The sequence below is a fragment of the Prionailurus viverrinus genome, chromosome X (assembly GCF_022837055.1).
Source record: "Prionailurus viverrinus isolate Anna chromosome X, UM_Priviv_1.0, whole genome shotgun sequence".
Lineage (NCBI taxonomy): Eukaryota > Metazoa > Chordata > Mammalia > Carnivora > Felidae > Prionailurus > Prionailurus viverrinus.
Window position 1 is genome coordinate 91,866,306 of NC_062579.1, and position 22,804 is coordinate 91,889,109.

Below are 22,804 nucleotides of genomic sequence, written 5' to 3' on the forward strand. Positions count from 1 at the left end.
TCCCCTTAGCTCCATATGTATAAATCTAACCCATCCTTGAAGGTCCAGCTCAAATGTCATCTCTTCCGTGAAACCTTGACTCTCCTCCACCCAAAATGAACCGCTGCCTCCTCTATACTCCCACAGGCTTTGTATTTTCTTCTGGTCTATCACTCATCCCACTTTAAGTTTAGTTATTTGGTGGGAAGAAGGGAAGAGAGAGAGGGAGGGAGAGAATTTTAAGCAGGCTCCACAGAAGGTTCCCAGGGCTCAGCCCTGGATTTGAGCATGAACAAAATCCCAAACACTGCCATTATAAACTATCTTGATTTAATGAATGTATGCGTGTTAAGTACTTAAGCCAGAGCCTTGCACATGGCAAGTACTCAATAAATGTTAATTATTATCATTGCTGGTACTGTGACAAACAGTAGAGCCTCCAAAAAGCACTAAGATATTATAGCAGACAAACACGAATTTTCTAACCAGTAATAGAGAAAAATATTATGGAAACTACTTTTTATCTTTTATAAAATACATGACATATAAACTCATGCACACTTTATGATTAAGTATATCTATACGAGATGGATTACAGAGTCTCGGGGGGGGAGGTGGGTTAATTCTCGCTCCTATCCTAAAGTCTGTGTGACGGCAGAACGGTCACTTTTGGTGAACATTAATACAAGAGTCCTGCCCACGGACCACTGAGGTGACTCTCAGGGATGAAAGCTGATCAATGGACTACACTTTATAATTAAGTAGTGCTGAAATGGAAAATACAGCTAAATAGCCAACCCCCCGCCAAACACACAGCTGTTTAGACTTTCAGATGTGTTCCTAAGAAAACGAACCTAATCTTAGAAAAGTCTGTTACTCACCACGGCAAAGACAAAGTCAAGAAATTTGATGTTGCTGCTGTTCAGCCTAAGCAGAGCGCTCTGAGGATGGCAGTTACCGGTGAAGTCGGTTGTATTGGGGTTGATGTTAATAATTGAAGCAACCTGTCGTGGAAGGAGAGGGAGAAAAGTACACATTAACCATACGAGTCCACGGCAAAACCTTATACTCTAATCCGCCACGTCGGTGGAGAACAGAAATTCCTTTTGTCTGGATACCTAGGTTCATGGTGTCTTACTTTCAAACAAAGTTGGCACGGGCTCTCAAGCTAGGACTCAGACAACTTTAAGGAAAAAAAAGAGAGAAAAACAAGAGGGAAGCTTCCTCAGCAATGAGCCAAATGACAAGACACATTTTTATGGAGCACAAGGGCCATCTGTCTAGCTTGTTTAAGTCGCCAGACTCTGGGAACGGGCTTGGGCGCCGGCACGCCCTCTGTAGCCTCAGCGGAGCACTGCAGCTAGAGGAGTGCATCTCTCCGACCTGAGTCATCAAAGAGCTGGAGACACAGCTGCGCCGTTCCTGGCATCATCAACCTACACTGCGCTTCAGATACAAATGCGAAGGATTCATATTTTAAACGGACTGAAATAAAGATCAACTATTTGTACTCCAATCTGCTGATGGTAAATACAATCCAAACCCCAAAGAGTCCTGGATACATCTAGGTTTCCTGCTGGCCAAGACAAGGCCTTGACAGTGACATTAACTCTTTGTGTAACTCCAAACTAATCAAACCTCAACAAGTCAACATCAAATCTCTGTTTAAAACAGAATCGGTCTAGGGGCACCCGGGTGGCTCAGTAAGACTCTTGATTTCAGCTCAGGTCATGATCTCACAGTTTGTGAGATCGAGCCCTGCAATGGGCTCTGTGCTGACAACGCGGAGCCTGCTTAGGATTCTCTCTCTCTCCCTCTCTCTCCGCCCCTCCCCTCTTCGCACTCTCACCCCCTCTCTGTCTCAAAACAAATAAATAAAGTTTAAAACGAAAACCAGAATCGGTCTAGTGCTCGCTTTGGCAGTACATATATTAAGACAGAATCAGTCTAGTAACAGGACTCTTGGGTCAGACGTAGGATATACCGTATTTGAAAGGAAATACGAGAAGAACGTACCAAGAAAAATAGACAACTAACCTTCTCGTGAGTAATGTTCAGCTGCAGCCCCATGGTAGCCAGGAGACAAGTACCATTGCTATTATTAACCGAGTAGGACCCAACCTCTGGTTTTTCCTTTGGAATGGGCGTTGTAGTAGGAACCGGTGTGGTGGTGGGAGTGATGGGCGCCACAGTGGTTGAAGTTCGATCTTTTTCACACAGAAATTCTAAAAGAAACAAAGGACAAAATAAACTAAAGGGGACTTTTCCTCAATTCACAAGGCCAGGAAAGAACAAAATATCTCTCACAACAGAAGTCTAAAGGTTACATTAGGGGCAGGGGCCACCTTGATACTACAGAGGTTCCCCAACTGCTGCCTCAGATGCACACCGTCTCTAAGGGTTATGACACACCAGACACAAACGCCGTATCTACTTACACATGGCCACGCACTCCCATTTGTAGACCCTTAAGTCCCTTTATTCCCAAAGAACTTCACCTGCCTCTGATGTGAAGATGAGAGATTTAAGCTTTTTTAAAATCGTTTTACTTATTTATGTTGAGAGAGACAGTTCGAGCAGGGGAGGGGCAGAGAAAAAGAGGGAGAGAGAGAAAATCCCAAGCAGGCTCCCTGATGCCAGTCCAGAGCCCGACTCGGGGCTCAAACTCACGAAACCGTGAGACCATGACCTGAGCCAAAACCAAGAGTTGGACGCTTAACCGACTGACCCACCCAGACACATGGAGAGATTTAAGTTTGAAAACATTCTACTCCTACCTAGGCCCACCCTCTTCTTCCCCGCACACAGCCACTATAAGGAAGGAGAGTGTTTACCAGAAAAAAAGTTTAGAGATCATTAAAGGGTTCAAACGGTAAACCCATTTTTTTGGTAGCACCCCTACAGCAAATCAGACACATTTCAAACTCCCCTTAGGCAGTGTTGGTAGTTTTCCAGAGCTCGTGAATGAGAAATTACGACATTTCCATAAAGTCATATATAAGTTACAAAAGCAGTTTATAAAATTCAAGCTTCGAACGCAAGCTGTGACAACGTGGAGCCTGCTTAGGATTCTCTCTCTCTCCCTCTCTCTCTGCACCTCCCCTCTTCGCACTCTCACCCCCTCTCTGTCTCAAAACAAATAAATAAAGTTTAAAATGAAAACCAGAATCGGTCTAGTGCTCACTTCGGCAGTACATATATTAAAACAGAATCAGTCTAGTAACAGGACTCTTGGGCCAGACGTAGAATATACCGTATTTGAAAGGAAATACGAGAAGAACGTACCAAGAAAAATAGACAACTAACCTTCTCATAAGTAATGTTCAGCTGCAGCCCCATGGTAGCCAGGAGACAAGTACCATTGCTATTATTAACCGAGTAGGACCCAACCTCTGGTTGGTCTAAGATCATCCTAAGATCATCCTGTGATCATCTAAGATCACAACCTGAGCTATGGTCTTAGATCATCAAAAGCTAAAGAGCTGATGATCAAGCTATTTGAGGATTTGTTCAAACAAAGATTAGGTTTGATCAGCTGAAAACATTATAGGTGAAACATTTTTTAAAAACCATCCTCTAACAGGTACGTCATCAACTTAAAATTCCAAGTTCCGGGGTGCTGGGTAGCTCAGTTGGTTAAGCATCTGGCTCTTGGTTTCAGCTCGGTTATGATCTCACGGTTCGTGAGTTCGAGTCCCACATCGGGCTCCGTGCTGACAGTGTGGAACTTGCTTGGGATTCTCTCTCTCCTCCCACCTCAAAATAAATAAGTAAACTTTAAAAAATTGCAAGTTCCACAAGAGTATGAATTGTCGCTCTTTACAAAAACTTTACAGTCCACCGTAAACCATGAACAAATCTCAGGACAGAAATACTTTCATGGGGTGCCTGGGTGGCTCAGTCAGTTAAGCGTCCGACCTTGGCTCAGGTCATGATCTCACAGTCCATGAGTTCGAGCCCCGTGTTGGACTCTGTGCTGACAGCTCTGAGCCTGGAGCCTGCTTCCGATTCTGTGTCTCCCTCTCTCTCTGCCCCTCCCCCATTCACACTCTGTCTCTCAAAAATGAATAAATGTTTAAAAAATTAAAAAAATAAAAAGAAATGCTGTCAGATAACAAGTTCAGTTAAAGCCAGCTGGTATGCTCCAACCTTAAATTAGGACCCAAGTATCTATACTTTAAGTACTCACCTTTTGTGCTCACTGTGCCATTCTGGACAAAAGCTTGTACGTGAACATCCCAATAGTACTGGACAACATCATCCTTTTCTAAAGTCGATAAACTATTGCATCTGAAGATGTTGTTCAATGGAATTCTGAATCGCACAGGGTCATAAACGGTCAAGATCCCTGTAAAACAAGATTAACACCAGCCATTTCCAAGAAGGTAGGAGAAAAGCAATAACGTAAATACATGTGTAGACTTTCTTCTCCTTCCGTCTGCCTGTCTTAACCCCATCCTCAAGTGACAAAGCACATGGCGCGTTGAGGAAATGACAAAGTCACTGTGGCTGAAACATAGGGAGTAAGAGGAAAGACGCGATGGGGGTTAAGAAGGAAAGACGAGCTGCAGGTGGCCACACACCGAAGCAAACCAAATGAGCTGAGGACAGGTTAGGCTTTGTTTTGTTAGCAGTGGAAGGTTAGCTCCAGTTTTTAAAGCTGGAAATAAATAACACACATATCCTTTATTTTCAGGAAGATGGCAAAATCCTGGGGGCTGGGCAGGGGAAAAAACTTTTAAGAAAAGTCATTTAAGAGGGAAAGTGCTTAGAAAGCTGCTGACCTGGTTAAGGGAAAAGGGGAAGGGGTTGCCTGAATTAGGATGGTGAGTGCCAGAAGAAACAGCAAAGAGGCCAAAATGAACACATATCTAAGGTAGAAGCAACAGGGCTTGGGGGCACCTAGGTGGCTCAGTCCATTAAGCATCCAACTCTTGGTTTCGGCTCAGGTCATGATCTCACGGTTTCGTGGGTTTGAGCCCTGTATCCGGGCTCTGTGCTGGCGGTGCGGAGCCTGCTTGGGATCCTCCCTCTCTCCGCCCCTCCCCCACTCGTGTTGTCTCTGTCTCTCTCAAAATAGATAAATAAACTTAAAAAAAACAGGGCTTAGTGCTCAAGGAAGGAAAAAAGATGGATTAATCAAGGATTTTACAGTAAATCCTTATTTTTGTGCTACTATCCCAGAGGAAGTTGCAGTAACTAAAATGAGCTTTTGAAACCTCTTCCTGGATAGCATTTAAAGACTATTCCATTTCAGGAAATCTTCAGAATGTGACAAGGAATATGCTATGTCCATTCCGAAGAGTTTTGAAACTTTAAAAGACTATGATCACAGTCATCCACCCAAATGGCTTCATTTCTTGCGGAGAAGCGGCAAGGAAGGAAGGTATTTATTTAAGGTCCCTAATACAGGCTGCCTTCCCTGCTCTCCATCATGTAGCCAGGCAGACAAATAATGCTGTCTTGGCGCCCCCTAATGGCTACAGGGAAAAACATTTTTTAACCAACGACTAGAACATTTTTTTCCCCCAAAATCATTTCTCACTGTCAACATAAATGAATGGACACTTGACCTATCTTACATAGACAGACCTTAAAAACAATCTGTAGACATCCTGCAGTTAGACTATGAATTCTTTAAACTATATATTATTTATGAATATGTGTGTGTTCGTCAAATATGAACACATGCATAGCAAGACTACAACTCAACATTCATAAGAGTGGCCGCCTCTTGGGAGGCAGAGAGGAAAATGGCTCTGGGGTCGCAGTGAGTACAAAGGAAACCTCAAATGTATCTGTAAGGTTTTATTTCTTTAAATAAGTAAAAAAGATGAGGCAAATAAGAAAAAAAAGGCAATTTAATAAATTCTGGGTAATGGGTACACGGAGGTCTATTATTCTCTGCAATTTTCTGTATTTTAATCATGAAAAAAATTTTTAAAAGAAAACAGCAGCTTCAGACTTACTTCAATTATCAGACACCTAAAAATAAAACACTAAATCAAAACCCAACAGTCCATTTAAGGAAACCATTTTAAATTCTGAATAGTTTCAAATATCTTAGTATAGAGACGTTAGTAATAAAAAACTGCATCCTCGCCATGTTTGAAATAAAAAGGAGGTGAGTTAGGTGTTTAGAGTCCCTAGTTTTTCCATTCAGATCTGTCAGATCTGTCCTTTTCCTGCCGCCCCCTTGGTCTAGGCACGCATTACGTCATCCCTCGGTGACCAGAACAGCCTCTTAAGCTGGCATCTCTGCCTGCAGTCTCCTCACTTCCAAATTAATCCTGCAGAACATTCTTTATAAACTACCGTGTCTGCTTTGGTTATGGCATCCTCCTGCTTCAAAACCTAAAACAGTTCCCCGATGCCTACCCCATCAAGCTGAATGCCTTTCCTTGGCTTCCGAGGCCCCCTATAATTTAGACCCACTGCACCCAGCCAGCCTGATTTCCCCTCTGCTACACACACAGCCTCTATTTTAATCAGGCAGCTCTCCAAACACTGCTCCACATGCTACGCTTCCCCCTGCTGGAAATCCTCTGCCCAAATTCTCCACTTACCCAAATTCGACCATTAGCTGAGTTTTCAGCTCGGGTCCTTCTTTATACCAAGCTTTCTCACCCCTCCAACGCACACTGACCTCTCCTTTCTCTCTGCTCCTAATGAGACCACTTGTGAGGGCACTTTTTTTTTAAGTTTATTTATTTATTTTGGGAGAGAGAGCACAAGCAGGGGAGGGGCAGAGAGGGAGAGGATCCCAAGAGAGAGAGAATCGGGCACTGAGATTGCACTGACCTCATGAACCACCAGATCATGATCCGAGTCGCAGTTGGACGTTTAATCGACTAAGCCCCAGATCAGGCACTCTTAACCATGGGCACTCATAGACGGGCTCAGGAAGTATATACCATCTGCAAAGTTTACTCTGTACTTTGAGAGAGAGGGTCTACAGCTTTCTTCCTGTTGCCACCCCCTCAACAAAATCACAAACAACAACAAATCACACTATCTCAATGCTTTCTACTTTTTTCCATATAACTTGGAAAAATAATTTTGCCTTGTGTCCCCAACTAGTTTTAAAGCTCCTTGAAGGTGAGGGGCAAGTCTTATACTAGTTCTAAAAGACAATGTCAGGCACGAGGCTAAATACGTAAGATAACCAGTAACAGACTCGCTCTAGTTACCCTCTCAAACTAAGATTAGGAAAGAGAAAACTAGGACTGATTTCCAGGTCTCAGTCCGTGTTACCTCCCAAGGTTTACATGAGCTCATTCACTTCTGGGTCTTGAAAATATGGCCTTTTGATGTCCAGAAATCCCAGTAAGTCATTCACCCCCCAAGCCTCACAACTGAAGGTCATCTGCCTGTGTTTTTGGGGTCAGAATGAAATCCTATCCGTGAAGAATGCTCGGCTACCACGTTAGCCCAAATCTCAGTAGAAGGGAAAGAAAGGAGAGAATTCTATCCCTAACAAAACTGAAACCTCCACTATCCATGCCTTCAAAATGTTTAGTACAAAAAGAAATCTAGTACACATTTCCATTCTAAGAGTTACAAGAATGCCTTATTACTAATGCTTTCCCAAATTCGTTTTGACCTGAAATTGTGTCAAAATAACAACAGATGTTGACTTCACTTTGCCTTTACTTAATCACTTAGCTTTCAATCAAAATCTTATCTAAGTGGTAAAAAGATCTAAAGAGGAAGCATTTCTGCTGATCTCTCAGGTTACTGAACTTGTACATATTTAAAACAGTTATCAGCTAAAGGATTTTCTCATTCATTCAGATTTGATGAACTACCCACTACTGAACGAAATAAATGATAATAGTCAAGTGCATGAACTCTGTAGCTTAACAGACTTTGGTTCAAACACCAGCTCATCCACTTACTAGCTGTGTAACCTCTGGTAAAGTTATTTAATCTCATTAAGCCTCATTCCCTTTACCTGTAAAGTTGAGACAGTATCTACTTCCCAGGCTTGCTGCTGTGGATTGAGACGCAGCTGGTCACACATTTAGGGTACTACCTAGTACAAAGTAAAGCACTCAGGGACACTTGGGTGGCTCAGTCGGTTAAGCGGCTGACTTCGGTTCAGGTCATGATCTCGTGGTTCATGGGTTCGAGCTCCGCATCGGGCTCTGTGCTGACAGCTCGGAGCCTGGAGCCTGCTTTGGATTCTGCGTCTCTCGCTCTCTCTCTGCCCCTCCCCCACTTGTGCTCTGGCTCTCAAAAATAAACAAACATTTTTTTAAAAAGTTAAAAAAAACAAAGTACGCAAACAATGACAGCAAATATCATCACTGTGTTGAACACTGCTGTATGTGGGGCGGAAACAAAGACGTGAACTTTCCATTCTAGTTAGGAAGACAGTCATGCATACAGATGACTTAAGTCATTTACATTTGTATTATTAATAAAGAGTACGAGAACAGAACACAAATCTAATTCTTAAGTTTACCTTTATCTTTGGCATCAGGAAATGTTGTGTTGTCACTAATGTTGTAGGAAAACGAGATACCGTCAATCGAGTAAGTAGACCCCTCCTTTGTAAAATTCACAACCCAGGAAAAACCGGATCCAAATTGCACGGCTATTTTGGGACCATTCCGGTCTTCCCCGCAAGCGCTTCCATTATATGTTGCAGTGCTGAGGTCTGAAACGGTTACAGTTTTCTAAAAGAAAAAGAAGTTTGGGGGTAAGGAACACACAGGCGGAAATGACCATCAGGCATTTATGTAGGATGTGCCAATTCAGTCTACGTTACACATCCCCCCATGGCCAGGCTGCCCTTTGGCTGGCCTGTTGTGGAAACCAGTCTCAGATTCTTCATCTACAGACCAGTCCTCTGGACAAAAGGAAAAGGAAAAATGGCCTGAACTTCTCTTCTTGATTTTTTTTTTTTTAAATCAGGTTATAAGCAGGCAGGACCTTAACCAAAAGAAAATAAGACAAAAAGATTGAGAGGGCACCCCCCCAAAGGAGATTATAACAGCAAACTATTAGAAATGGGAATGCTTTGATGTCAGTACATGTTAAAGCAGCACCGATGTGGTGAGGCATGAACACCACACAGTCTTTGGATCATGTGCCCTTAACCGACTGCAAGGAAAACTCCAAAGAACCAAGGAAGTAAAATATTCCTTCTAACACTACACAGAATACCTTCAGGTATCTAGGTTTTTAAAAAACCCACAGAACTGAAGCGTTAAGTCAGTTAACATATGAAATCTCATCCACAGAAGTGTACGTAAAGGATAAAGAACGGAACTGAGTTTCTACTAGAAACCTCAAGGAAAAAAGAAAAATACTTACATAACTTTTGCTTGTAGTCTCATAGCGTATTGTGAAATTCATCTGCCATTTTGCATAAAGGCAAGTGGCTTTTCCTGAATCTGTCAAATTAAGTTCTAATGCGTAAGATGAGACAGCTCCTAGATTTATTAAAAAGAAATAAGATTGTGAAACTGTACCACAAAAACATATCTAAAATAAAAACGACCCCTATCCACCACTGAAGTTCAATCAGCTCTAAGATGAAACAAAGTCCTTTGGTATCTTGGTGATGGCTTTTCTTTGTATTTTTAGTGGACTCCTATTCATAAAGTTAGCATTACCCCTTCCAGAAGGAATGGTCACTTGACCTAGGATGCCGCCTAGTAGTCATAGCCACACTCGCCTGTGCCTGGCTAGTTTTGTTTTAGGCAATTATAGTTTGCCCATTAGACTTTTGTTTTTAAGGTAAAGGAGGTTAAGGGGGAGCTCAGAAGGGGGCGTTAAACGGTCTCTCTCAAACCAGCTGATGGAACTTTCTCTGCAAAAATAATGACAGATCGGATGTTCTATGGTCTTGTTACCTTCAACCCGGTCACAAGCTATGTGGCCTATGACGCATGGACGTCTTGTTGAACTGTTTTATTCTTTTTTTTTTTAATTTTTTTAAATGTTTATTCATTTTTGAGAGACAGAGACAGACAGAGTGCGAGTGGGGAGGGGCAGAGAGAGAGGGAGACACAGAATCAGAAGGAGGCTCCAGGCTCTGAGCTGTCAGCACAGAGCCCGACGCAGGGCTTGAACCCACAAACCGTGAGATCATGACCTGAGCCGAAGTCAGACGCTTAACCAACTGAGCCACCCAGGCGCCCCATGAACTATTTTATTCTGATGTGAAGATGTGGGATGGCTCTTTGTAAGCATGTGTACCATGTGACCAAAAGAACAGACCTTCAAAGGTTGTTAGATCCATAAGCAAAACGTTATTTTTTTTTATAAATGTAACATTCATCACTTGGTTCCATTTTAAAATCCAACTAATCAGAAAGGCTGATGAATCTTTCGACATGGATTCAAAGTCACTTCCTGTGTTCTCAACCTGCTACCTCTTTAGGCAGAGAAACCTTACCAGGACAGAAAAGCCATGGGGCTTTTGAGCTAACTTGGCTCTCATCTACACTAGGTTCAACACAGGGACATTCCCTATTAAACTGAAGAGCCCAAGAACTAAAAATACTATGTGCCAGCAAACACACCAGCAGCATAAATGACAGGCAACCAGTTTTCTTCACTGTCTCCCACATTACCCAAGGGAAAAGCAGTTTCCTGCTAAGACAGCCTTTAATGATAGCTGGGCAATCCGGCGTCATCTACAAGCAGGGACATGCTACGGACTACAGAGAATCAAGTCCTAAGAGGACTACCAAGAAGGCGTGCCTCAGCAACAGCTTTCAAGTTGTACACAAAAGCCTGTGGTCATGATGCTCCGGAAGCCAGGCTGTCCTGCAAGCCTGAATATTATGCTAAAGTGTGTGGTTACTGAGTGCTTAAATGTATTGGTTAAGGCTTGAACAGACCTCCCGAAGCCTGAGCAGGTTCTGTAGCCATTCTTTTCTTTTTTTTAAAAAAAAATTTTTTTTTTTAACGTTTATTTATTTTGGGGACAGAGACAGAGCATGAATGGGGGAGGGGCAGAGAGAGAGGGAGACACAGAATTGGAAACAGGCTCCAGGCTCTGAGCCATCAGCCCAGAGCCCGACGCGGGGCTCGAACTCACGGACCGCGAGATCGTGACCTGGCTGAAGTCGGACGCTTAACCGACTGCACCACCCAGGCGCCCCATGTAGCCATTCTTTTCTAAGTGCAATATGGAACAGAGCTGTCGTCCGTGATCCAAGGCTATCTGGTAGTGGAACTGAGGGCTCTGACTTCTAATTTTCCTTTTTGTTTTCTCTTGCCTTTTCTTTCTTTCTTTTTTGGTTTATTTTTTAGTTTATTTATTTATTTTTTGAGAGAGCGAGAGAAGAGAGAGCAAGCTGGGGAGGGGCACAGAGAGATGGAGAGAGACATCCCAAGCAGGCTTCATGCTGTGAGCGCACAGCCCGACGCTGGCTCCAACTCACGAACCGTGCGATCATGACCTGAGCCAAAACCAAGATTCAGACATTTAACCGATGGAGCCACCCAGGCGCCCCTGGCTTCTAATTTTTCTGATCAACTGGAAGCCTGCATTTTATATGCTGTCTTTCTTGGTCTTTTTTTTTTTCTTTCAAAATTCCAAAAATTTATTTTTGTATTTATAGACAAGCTTATTCTTTTTTTATTATTTTTAATTTCTTTTTAATTTACATCCAAATTAGTTAGCATATAGTGCAACAATGATTTCAGGAGTAGATTCCTTTGTGCCCCTTACCCATTTAGCCCATCCCCCCTCCCACAACCCCTCCAGCAACCCTCAGTTTGTTCTCCGTATTTAAGAGTCTTTTCTGTTTTGTCCCCCTCCCTGTTTTTATATTATTTTTGCTTCCCTTCCCTTATGTTTATCTGTTTTGTATCTTAAAGCCCTCGTATGAATGAAGTCATATATTTGTCTTTTTCTGACTAATTTCACTTAACATAATACCCTCCAGTTCCATCTACGTAGTTGCAAATGGCAAGATTTCATTCTTTTTGATTGCCAAGTAATACTCTATTGTATATATATACCATATCTTCTTTATCCATTCATCCATCGATGGGCATTTGGGCTCTTTCTATACTTTGGCTATTGCCGATAGCACTGCTATAAACATGGGGGTGCACGTGCCCCTTCAAAACAGCACACCTATATCCCTTGGGTAAATGCCTAGTAGTGCAATTGCTGGGTCGTAGGGTAGGGTAGGTAGGGTAGTTCTACTTTTAGTTTTTTGAGGGACCTCCATACTGTTTTCCAGAGTGGCTGCATCAGCTTACATTCCCATCTCTTGGTCCTGTTTAAAGTCCCTAGCTTTAACAGATCCTCCTTGTATTCAAAGCATTCAAAACTGTTAGACATAACCAAGAAAAGCCTCACGTGAGTTAATCTTTTACTTTTCAGAGATATTAAAGGAACAGAAAGAAAATGGCATAAAATAGTAATAGCACCAGTGTGTACCCATGTGGGAGACCTCATACCTCATGAAGCAGAAGGTACAGGTTGTGGTTCAAATTTACCACTACATTAAATTCAAGATAGTCTAGCTGCCAACCTAAAAATAAGAACTGAGAAGTGCCCTGAGGGCTCCAGCACTTTCTGTTCTAGTGCCTTTCTTCCTGTGACAGCTATCCCTTTCACAGAGCTTCCTGGCTTCCCCTACATCTCCAACTGCCCGGGGACCACTTTTACTCCATTATCTATCACCTCAAACTCAACAATTCCAAAACGAAAATTCACTCTTCTCCTTCCTCTAAACTGCTCCCCTTCTCTGGCTGTAAAGGAAAGGCAGGACCTTGAGGATTCCCCCTTGGGAATTAGGGGCACCTGGGTGGCTCAGTCGGTTAAGGGTCCGACTTTGGCTCAGGTCATGATCTCACAGTTGGTGAGTTCAAGCCCTTCATCGAGCTCCGTGCTGACGGCTCAGAGCCTGGAGCCTGCTTTGGATTCTGTGTCTCTCTCTTTCTCTGCCCCTCCCCTACTTGTGCTCATGCTCTCTCTCTTTCTCTAGCTCTCTCAAAAATAAATAAACATAAAAAATATTTTTAAAAAATTTTGGGAATTAGCTTCTACTTCATTCTCTTCGTGAAGTTCTACTGATGTTTTTTTCCCTTTCAAATCCTCTTAAATCCAAACTTTGCCTTTTATTTCTTTTTTTTAATGTTTTTTTTTAATTTATTTTTGAGAAAGACAGAGACAGAATGCGAGTGGGTTGCGGCAGAGAGGGAGACCCAGAATCCAACACAGGCTCCAGGCTCTGAGCTGTCAGCACAGAGCCCGATGGGGGCTCGAACTCACGAGCTGTGAGATCATGACCTGAGCCGAAGTCAGCCGCTCAACCAACTGAGCCACCCAGGCGCTCCTGCCATTTACTTCTATTCCCTATCCACCACCCCACCCCTAAATTACTACAGACGCCTCCTAGCTGTCCCTAGAAATGCTCCCTGATTAATGGTCCTTCAATACCTCTTCCTGTCAGGACATTTGTTCAAATACTTTTATTAGCTCCAAAAGTCCCATATTAAATTTAAATTCCTCCAGCTGACTTTCAAAGTAATCCTTGATCTCATCCCACCCTATTCCTTCAACTTCTCTCAAACCATTTTCCCAGAACACACCCTTTAATCTGGTTAAACTTGTTCCACTGGACCCAAATGCCATGCTCTATTCAACTTCTACCCCTAGGCCTCTACTCTCCCTAACATTTGAGATTTACTTTTCTTCTACCGATGGATCTAAGTGTTCACTTGAGGAAGGACCGCCTCTCTTTCAGGCTGCCTCCAAATGTGCAACACTGTCAGACCCTGCCTTTTTCTAATAACTTCTGGCAGATGTCACCACCTACTGTAAAAGCTGAAAATGTCAGATGCTTGCTTTCCCAGCCTCCCTTGCAGCAAGGATGGACGAGGCTCCACCTAACACAGGCATCTGCCCCAGATTTTAGATAGGAGGGCGGCGGAATGGAGCCAGGAATGGAAGTGTCACCCTCAGGTGGCAGTTGCTACAGCAGGATCAAGGTCCCAGGCAACAAGGCCTGCAGAGCTGGCGGTGGTGACAGTAGTGCGCGAACTGCAGTCCAACGCCTGGAGGCGCTCGTGCAGTTCAGCGACATGACGGGGAAACTGGGCCAGGCCTTGACATCCACAGCCAGGAGCCCTGGTAATTCCGAGCCACTCGATATGCATGTTTTTATAAAGAAAAATGTTATTGATGCCTAACATACAGAGGGACGCACACTATCACATATGAAAGGGAAAGGTACATGGAACCTTAAGCACACAGCTCAAAGAATTTCCACAAGCTGAATCCACTCGGGTTAAGAAACAGAACATTCCAAGTGCTCCCGAAGCCCCTTCCAGGTACTTTTTCCCTCCCAAGGGCAACCACTATCCCGACTTCTAACAGTACAGGTTAGTTTTGCCTGTTTTTCAACTTGATGTAAATGGAAGCACTCACTCTGTTCCTTTGTGTCTGGCTTCTTTCACTGCATATTAAGTTAGTGGGATTCGCCCAGGTTGGTGTGTGTAACTGCAGTGTGTACGTTCTCACTCTGTACATATAGCTTTCTATTATTGGGTAAATATTCCACTACTTATCTACGCTATTGCTAATGGGCATTTGGATAGTTCCCGGTTTGGTCCTAATGCAAATGGACACGTCGGTGAACATGTGTGTATGTGTGCCTGTTGGGTATGTATCTAAGAATGAAACGGGGGATCAAAGGCTATGCATATGCCCTGATAACTTTTTAATAAATTCTTTTTCTGCTTGAAAACTACCAGATTTTATTTTTTAATGTTTATTTATTTTTGCGAGAGAGCACGCGTGTGCGCATGAGCGGGGGAGGGGCAGAGAGAGAGGGAGACAGAGGATCCAAAGCAGGCTCTGCACTGACAGCAGAAAGCCCGATGTGGGGCTCAAACTCACAAACCATGAGATCATAACCTAAGCCAAAGTTGGACACCCAACCAACTGAGCCACCCAGGTGGGCCTATCAGATTTTATTTCTGTTACTTACAATTAAGAACCTGGAATGATAAGCTATCCATTTTTCAGCAGCCATTTTCTCCACAAAGATCTCCTGAACTATAGAAGCCTTGAAGAGCAGTCATAGTGCATACCCCCGCCTTTCAGTATATTTTTGTACTATTCTGAATTATTCACTTATTTTATGCCCGTAAATCCTAACCCCTCTATTGTCACAAGCTCCAAAACAGCAGTCTTCAACTGTAACTTCACAACCAACTGATGTGTCACAGTAAATTATTGTATACAGCAGGTAATTTGTTAACTAATAAAAAAAGGACCTAAGTCTGTGAATGAATGATATATCCGGATTCAAGTTTCCCTTTTGATAATGTTTCTGCCACTCATTTGAGTTCCAATATGCTCCCTTACCAACAGATGATCCAATCTATGCCACAGCCCCTAGGAGTGGGCCTTCTACATGAATGTCATCCATCACGGGGGCCATGGTCAGAGAGACCATGTCTATTACTTTTCCTCTATCTCCTCTCATTCCTAATAGTGCTGAATATATATTAGTTTCTCAATAAATATTGACTGATTATATCAATGCAAAAATATCCTGCAACAAGGACCTGAAATATAGCTTAATCTAATTACAAAAAGGCAAATCTTCTAGTTTTGCCAAATCATGAACCTAACCTATCAGTCTTCTGGATTCTTCCTCAACCTCCAAGTCAGTTTTCGCCTCAATAAATTCTGACATGAATTTCAAGCTAGGAATAATGTATTTCCCACAAGGCAGGTTGATAGTTGAAACATTTACACTTTGCTAAAAAGTCTCCAGAAAGCCATTTCCATCCTTATTGCTGTATTTTCTTTTAGCATAGCTAAATCGTTTTTGTTTAAAAGTCTTTATGGCATTAAAAAAAAAAAAACCCAAGGGTGGGTGCCTGGGTGTCTCAGTCAGTTAAGCATCCAACTTCGGCTCAGGTCATGATCTCACAGTTCGTGAGTTCAACCCCCACTTCGGGCTCTGTGATGACAGCTCAGAGCCTGGAGCCTGCTTCAGATTCTGTGTCTCCCTCTCTCTCTGCCCCTCTTCTGTTTGTGCTCCCTCTGTCTCTCAAAAATAAATAAATGTTAAAAGAATTTAAAAAGCCCAAGGCTGTGTCAACTATACTCAAATAAAAAAAATAGTTAAATAACGTTTTTAAAAAACCCACACAGCTGAATATATCCTAGAGTGTGTAATTACAGAGCTAAGAGTTTATTCTCCAAAGAAAAAGGCATGCCTCAAAATCAACTTTCTCAAATTTAAATATCTTCTCAATCTTATTTCCAAAAAGTTCGTTTATAGGCTCTTATAGAACTCAACTTATTTTTCCGAGCATGAGATGCTGCAGAAAGTGGCTAGGTTTTTACAAGTCTATCTAACCCGAAGCATAGTTGAAAAATATATATATTCGTGAACAAAATCAGGGCAGGGTGGGAACATAATACTAGTCGTACAACATAACCAATAAAAAACAATAATCTAAGAGGCGATATAATGAGGCGATTAAGAGCCCCATCTTTGGCACTGAAAAGCTAGAATTCAAATCAGTCAGTCCAATTTATTAGCTATGAGACTCTGGGCAAATTATCCTCGCTAAGAATTGGAGTGTGTATTTCTTGAACAGGTTCTTCGAAAGCATGCGAGCCCTTCAGAGCTAAGAGAACTTTGCCAAACAAGCTGGATATTCCAGCTTACAAGCTTCCCTTGCAGTAAACGTAGCAAGCACCTAAAGGAATCCTTCCCAAATTTTAATTATAGGTTTTTTTCATCATGTTAAGTTATGAACTCCTGAAGTCAAACTGATCCGTTCACAATGATGTTGGGCAAAGGGTCTTTAAAAAAAAAAAAAAAAAAAAAAAGGACATAGGCATACAGTATCTACGTACTCTTTCTCCTCTGTCCCCAGGTTTGATAAATCAGATTAACTGTTCCTCATTTACAAGTCCTCATTTATGCTTCCTAATATAAGTACAATCACCCATTCAGTTGCTGATACTCTTGATTTCTGGTACATCTCTTTTGAAAAGAAAAGTAATGAAATGATTTTAAGCTACAAAATAATTTTTTTTAAGATCAGAGAGTGGGTAAGGAAGTAAGGTTCAACACTATTCAACTAATGGAAAGTGCTTATTGCTGAGTGAGTGGTGTTTGGCAGACCTCCAGAATTCTTTTGCAATGCACAGCAACATACCAACAAGTACTTATAAAGTGTGCTTTTGGATCTGAGGCAATCTCTGATCACTTTAATATGGAATTATGATCGGAATGCTTTTGTCACTACAGGAGGAAGAGCAGTCTTCCTGCAGGAAGGACCACTTAGGTCAGCTACAGTGCTGTGAAATAATCATCGATCACAAATTCCATCCAAGGATATAGGGGAAGAAAGCTGCACTCAAATATTTGAATATCCAGAATCCTATCAGATGTGATAACCAATGACTAACGGCCAAATAGTAAGCCTGTCCTTTCAAGTATCTTTGGTACAGCTAAAATAATTTTAGCAGAACCTTGAAATCAAAGTAATCAGGTTAACAAAATGTGGTAGGGTTACAGAAAGATCCCATGCTTACTTTCTCTCTTTTAGATCACCTGCAAAAGGGAAGAGACTGGTTGTTTGTGAAAACCTTAATCTCATTCTCACCAAGGACTTTCCTGCTTCTCCATGCTAACTCTCACTACTGTTTAGGTATATCTGAAGGGGTACAAGTAAGATACTAGCATTATTATATGGGATTATAGTTCAGTAAATTGGTTTAAACTATCTGTATTGTTTAGCACTGATCTTGAAGTTCTAAGTCCAAAGACACAAAAAAAATTTGTTTCGGCAAAACATAATTTAAGATTCGCAGAAGAAAAAGGAGACCAAGCTGGTCGAATTTACAATCATCCCCAGTACCCACCAATGAATACCCTCAACAAAAATTCACTGAGGGTTAACTACGTACCAAGTGCTGTGCTAAGTAGACAATGGGAAATGACAGTCCATAAGAGTCTTCACTCTCGGAGACCAGTGCCATAGGGGAGACTTGACTGGCAATGATATTAAGGAAGAAAAAAAAAAAAAGAATGGGGGGTGCACCTGGGTGGCTCAATCGGTTGAGCATCTGACTCGATTTTGGCTCTCAGGTCATGATCTCACAGCTCGGGATCCTCTGTCTCCCTTTTTCTGGCCCTCTCCCTCTCCTGTGCTCTCTCTCTCTCAAAAATAAACATCAAAAATAAATAAATAAAGTGGAAAACAGGCTAGTCTAAAAACCTGAGAGTTTGGGAACAAGATTTACTCCTATTCCTTCAGATGGTCACCTGGCTGCCCCCCTCCACCCAACACTCAGGTCTCTGCTCACCAGGCAATGGATAAACACTTGAGGGAGGGAGGGGCTCCTACCCCTTAAGTTCACAGTCAGGATATTTGTATGAGGTTTTTCCCACCCTGAGAAGCATCAACCCTATCAAAACCAGGAGTCAAACTAGTTACAAAAATCAATAACCACAGAAGAATTCTGAAATCTCTGAGGTCTCAAAGAAAAGACCCTTAAGACAATGATGCTCGGAAATGAGTTTCACCTACTACTCTCTTTATAATGCATCTACACAGCTTTTTTTCAGAAAAATCATACAGGTTTTCTTTAGAAAGTTCCCTAGTCAGTTAGAATTCACTCAAATAAACAGCACAATGTAATCTCTGTGAAAAGGACCAATGCATAAACCCTTCAAACTCTTTTCTACGCTTGCTGTAAAGCAGCTGTTTTGTTTTGTTTTAAAGAGTTACCCTCTGGAGCCAGGATAGTTACAGAGTGAAACTGGCACAGCTTGAGTGCTCAAGCTAATGAGACTATAAATTCAGGACAGAACCTCCCCTCCGTTCGAACCCAGGAGCAGCACAAGATTCACAACAGGTCTTTTATGAGTATTTATTGACTGCTTGAAAAATTTTTGGTATCCACTCTGATAATATAAAAGTAATGTACACGGGGTCGCCCAAGTGGCTCAGTCAGCTGCGTGTCGGACTCTTGGTTTTGGCTCAGGTCAGGGTCTCACTGTTCAGCTAGTGAGTCAGAGCCCCTCGCCAGGCTCTGCACTGATGCTGATAGCTGGGGCCAGCTTGGGATTCTCTCTCCCTCTCTCTCTGCCCCTCCCCCACTTGACTGACTGACTCTCTCTCCCTCAAAAAAAAAAAAAAAGTAATGTGCCAAACCCATGAAGCAACTCAAGATCTGCTCAGTTCTTAGACCAAAAGCCACATGAATGAGTCTGAGCCCCACACTGAACCAACAGCTGTCAGAAAAAGCAGCTGTATACAAGAAATGCTTTCCATTTCATCCTGATACCTTCTAAAAATCTAATCTAGGTACATTATGAACGTTTACTTCTCCAAATCCTGTTCTAAACCTGGAGGTGGAGGAAATCGATCTTGGAAATCTTCCAAGAAGATGAATCTAGTTAGTCCCAATCAATAAATGGCAAACTAGCAGATGAGCTGATGGGTTCTTTTATGTGCTTCTTTTTGCCTGTTTATTTTCTGCATTGAGCAAGCATTGCTTTTGTAAAAACAAGACAAAAAAGCTTTCAGTAAAAAAGAAATCTAATGACACAAAAGCCAACAAGTAAGACAACTATTATTTTTTTTTCACTTTCTCTAAACAATAACGGCGTTGTGTTTGTGCAGATTCAATTGGCAGTGAACTACTGATTAACAGATGCCTTGGTCAGATGTGTTCCATCACTGATAAGGTGCTTTTCGTTGTAAACAATCCTCTCTTAGGGTCGCTGGCCCCTCAGTAAGCGCTTCACTCCAACGTTACAGCTTTGAATTGTGTTTGAGCGAAGCCTCCATGGCCCCCTTTCACAAGGGCTATGGAGGCGTCTCCTGCCCTATGTGGACAGCTGCACTAGGGGCAGGGAGTCTGAACCATTTGGTGTCAGGACCCCTTACTCTCTTATCCACTGAGAACTTGAAACAGCTTTGGTTTACATGAGTTATGACTACTGGCGTTGGCCATATTTGAAATAAAAAATGAGAAGTGAATACAACACAACATCAGAGCCATCAGAGCGGTGATGTCACCACAAATTATGTAGCCTCTGGAAAACTCCACTGTACACTGGTGAAGAGTGTTGAGTGAAAAAGACAAGTAACTTCCTAGTATTACTTTAGAAATAAGTTTGTATCTGACATACGCCTCCTCAAAAAGATCCTTGAGAATCACTAGACTAGATCATCAAGAACCCTTCCAATACTATCACTCTGGAGCCAGACTTGTCAACTTTGGCACTAGTGACATTTTGAGGTGGATGAGTCTTTGTTGGGGGCACTGTCCTGTGCATTATAGGATGTTCAGCAGCATCCCAGCCTCTACCCACTAGATGCCAAAAGCAATCCCAGATTGACAACCAAAACGTCTGTTTGACAACCAAAAACATCTCCAGATGTTGCCAAATGTCCACTGTTTGAAAATCCACTATTTTCAGGTGCTGATTTTATTCCACTGAAATGGGAGTTAGAATGTGTACCTCTCAGTGCCTTCTCAGACCCCTATTATGTCTATTTCCTCCCCACTCCCATCTGGGTCTGTTCCTTCTGTTCATTTATTTGGTCACAAACAGCAAGAGTCAGTGGATAGCAGCAAGCACAGGATGAATCAGGTCAGGAAGAGACCTTCTGGTCAAGGTTCACCTTTCAGGCATTAAAGCCCTCAGGGACTCAGCAATCACTGGGGGAGGGTGGTAGAACCCAATCAGCCAACATTCATCCAGCCATTCTTAGGACTTGGTAACACCCCAATCTTTAGCAAGTTACCTATGGTCCTCCTCCGAAAATGAAGTGAAAGGCCAGTTGTGTGGCTACGAACACAACCTTCTGAAGGCAAAGAGGCAGTAGACGAAGACTCCAAAACCTCACATCTAGGAGACCCTCCCAGCTGAAAGAGCTGGGGATTTTTTTAAAGGATTTTTAAGGTTTTTCTTTTTTGGTTTGTTTAAATCAGGATCTGGCTGGGAGAAATAGCCGACTGGTAGAAAATCGACATCTTCAACAGTTCCAAGTCAGATCTTCACTCCCCCACCAAAGTCCCCCCTCATCCCCTTCGTTTCCAGACCTTACCTCCGTGCTTTCTTGCCTGGAAATTGCCCCGGGCCACCCGAGGTCCCTACCCCTCCAAACTCGAGCTACCAAACTCAAATACAGCATCATTCCTCGTCTCTTTAATCACCCTTCCTCCACAGCCTCAAATTCCTGCCCACAAACCGCCCCCAGCCCTCTCACTGCCCCCTCAGACTCTACTGTCATATCTGCCCCTACCCTCCCCCCTTCCCCCAAGTTTCTCCACGCAGGCAATAGTCTCTTCCCTCCCCAATTTTTGCTCTCGCCCCTAAGATCCTAAGAAACCAGGACTCCCCTGATTGTCTCTGCCACCTCAGAATCGCACGTACCTACGCTCACTCCTCAGTATCTTCCCCAAGTTACTCCTTCTACCCGGATGTGCTCCACTCCTCTCTCTTCCCCACCTACTCCCTCGGCGCCCACCCCCCCTTACTTGCCCCTTCTTACTCTCACGGGCCCTTCTTCCCCGCCATCCCTCGGTCAGGCCTTCTCTAGGTCACGGCTCGCTTCCCTGGGCCAAGCGCCACCGCCCAGTGTCAGCCTTTCAGGTTCTCACCCCCAACCCCCGGACCAGTCTTGCAGGTTGTGGCCTTTGAACTGGGCGCCCCGGGCCCAGGCTGAGGGACTAAGCAGGAGGGCCCGACAACTCACCCAGGACTAGGCAGAGCAGAACGAGCCCCGAGCCCGGAACCGGGGAGAAGCGGAAGCACACCATGATTCCGCAAAGGAGGCGGCGGCGGCGGCGCGGCGGCAGTGGCGGTGGCGGTGGCGGTGGCAACAACAGCAGCAACACCAGGGAAAAAGCTTGCTGGAACCCGGGCAAGAGGAGCGCGGACCACCGACCACAAGTGCTGCAAACGCCAGGACAAGGCGCTTCAGCGCGGGTCATAAGACTAGGGGCGGGGCTCTTTCTTGCCTTTAGCCAATCTCCGCGCTTGAAAGCGGCGAGAAGGGTGGTGACGTAGGAGCCGGCGGGCGGGGCGACCACGCCCTGGCTTTTTGGTTCACAATCATTCTTATGCGCCTAAGAGATATGCGCGGACGGCTTTTTCTAAGGCTTAAAAGAGAGAATTAACTTTTGGGGGGTACAGATAGTAGAGTTTATTTCAGTTCCAACTCCTTGAGGAAGAATAGAGTAATTTTACTGGAGTGAAACAGTTGCTAGGCATCACAACATAATATATATAAAAATAGTACCCAGTTATTACTCCAAACACTGTTGTTAGCTCTGCAGTTCGTGTTATTAAATGCACAAGGGCGCTGAGGGTAGTATGGTGTCACGGACAGCCAGAGCAAGACGTGGCCTCGAAGTTCGCCCTAGTTATAACACCCTGTTTTTCAAATGGAGGAGTTAAACCCAGAAAGAGAAAGAACCTTTTTTGAATACAGAAAGAAAGATAATAGGAAATAAAAAAATAAAATAGAAGGGTAAAGGGGAAAAATAAAGACCCAGAGAGAGATGGTTATCTATCTACCCTTCCAGCTATTTTTCCTATGCATATCCACATGTGACTATTCTTTAATGAATTCAGACTAAGCATACTATTTGGTATACTTGACAGTTGAATAGATGAAACCTAAAATAGTAAACAAATGAAAGCATTCAAAAACTGTAAAAATCCCACGTTGGGATAAAGCACTAATTCTCAAATGTTCGTGTCCCAAAGAATCATCTAAGGAGCTTACTATCATACAAACTCCCATACCTCATTCGTAAGAGATTCTGAAACAGTAGTTCTGTGGCTGTCCT

General features: G+C 43.1%; 1 protein-coding gene across 2 annotated transcripts in view; it reads right to left on the minus strand.

Annotated features, from left to right (window-relative positions):
* LAMP2 (lysosomal associated membrane protein 2) overlaps window positions 1-21,947 on the minus strand; it is a 36,357-nt gene extending 14,410 nt beyond the window's left edge. For both annotated transcript variants that reach the window (XM_047843841.1, XM_047843842.1), the window contains exons 1-6: window positions 21,706-21,947; window positions 9,301-9,419; window positions 8,447-8,660; window positions 4,169-4,327; window positions 2,017-2,204; window positions 861-983 (exon numbers count right to left, since the gene is read on the minus strand). In XM_047843841.1, the coding sequence (XP_047699797.1) occupies window positions 861-983; window positions 2,017-2,204; window positions 4,169-4,327; window positions 8,447-8,660; window positions 9,301-9,419; window positions 21,706-21,943 (1,041 nt within the window). In that variant the 5' untranslated portion in view covers window positions 21,944-21,947. The remainder of the gene's footprint in view (window positions 1-860; window positions 984-2,016; window positions 2,205-4,168; window positions 4,328-8,446; window positions 8,661-9,300; window positions 9,420-21,705) is intronic.
* Window positions 21,948-22,804: the final 857 nt, after the last annotated feature.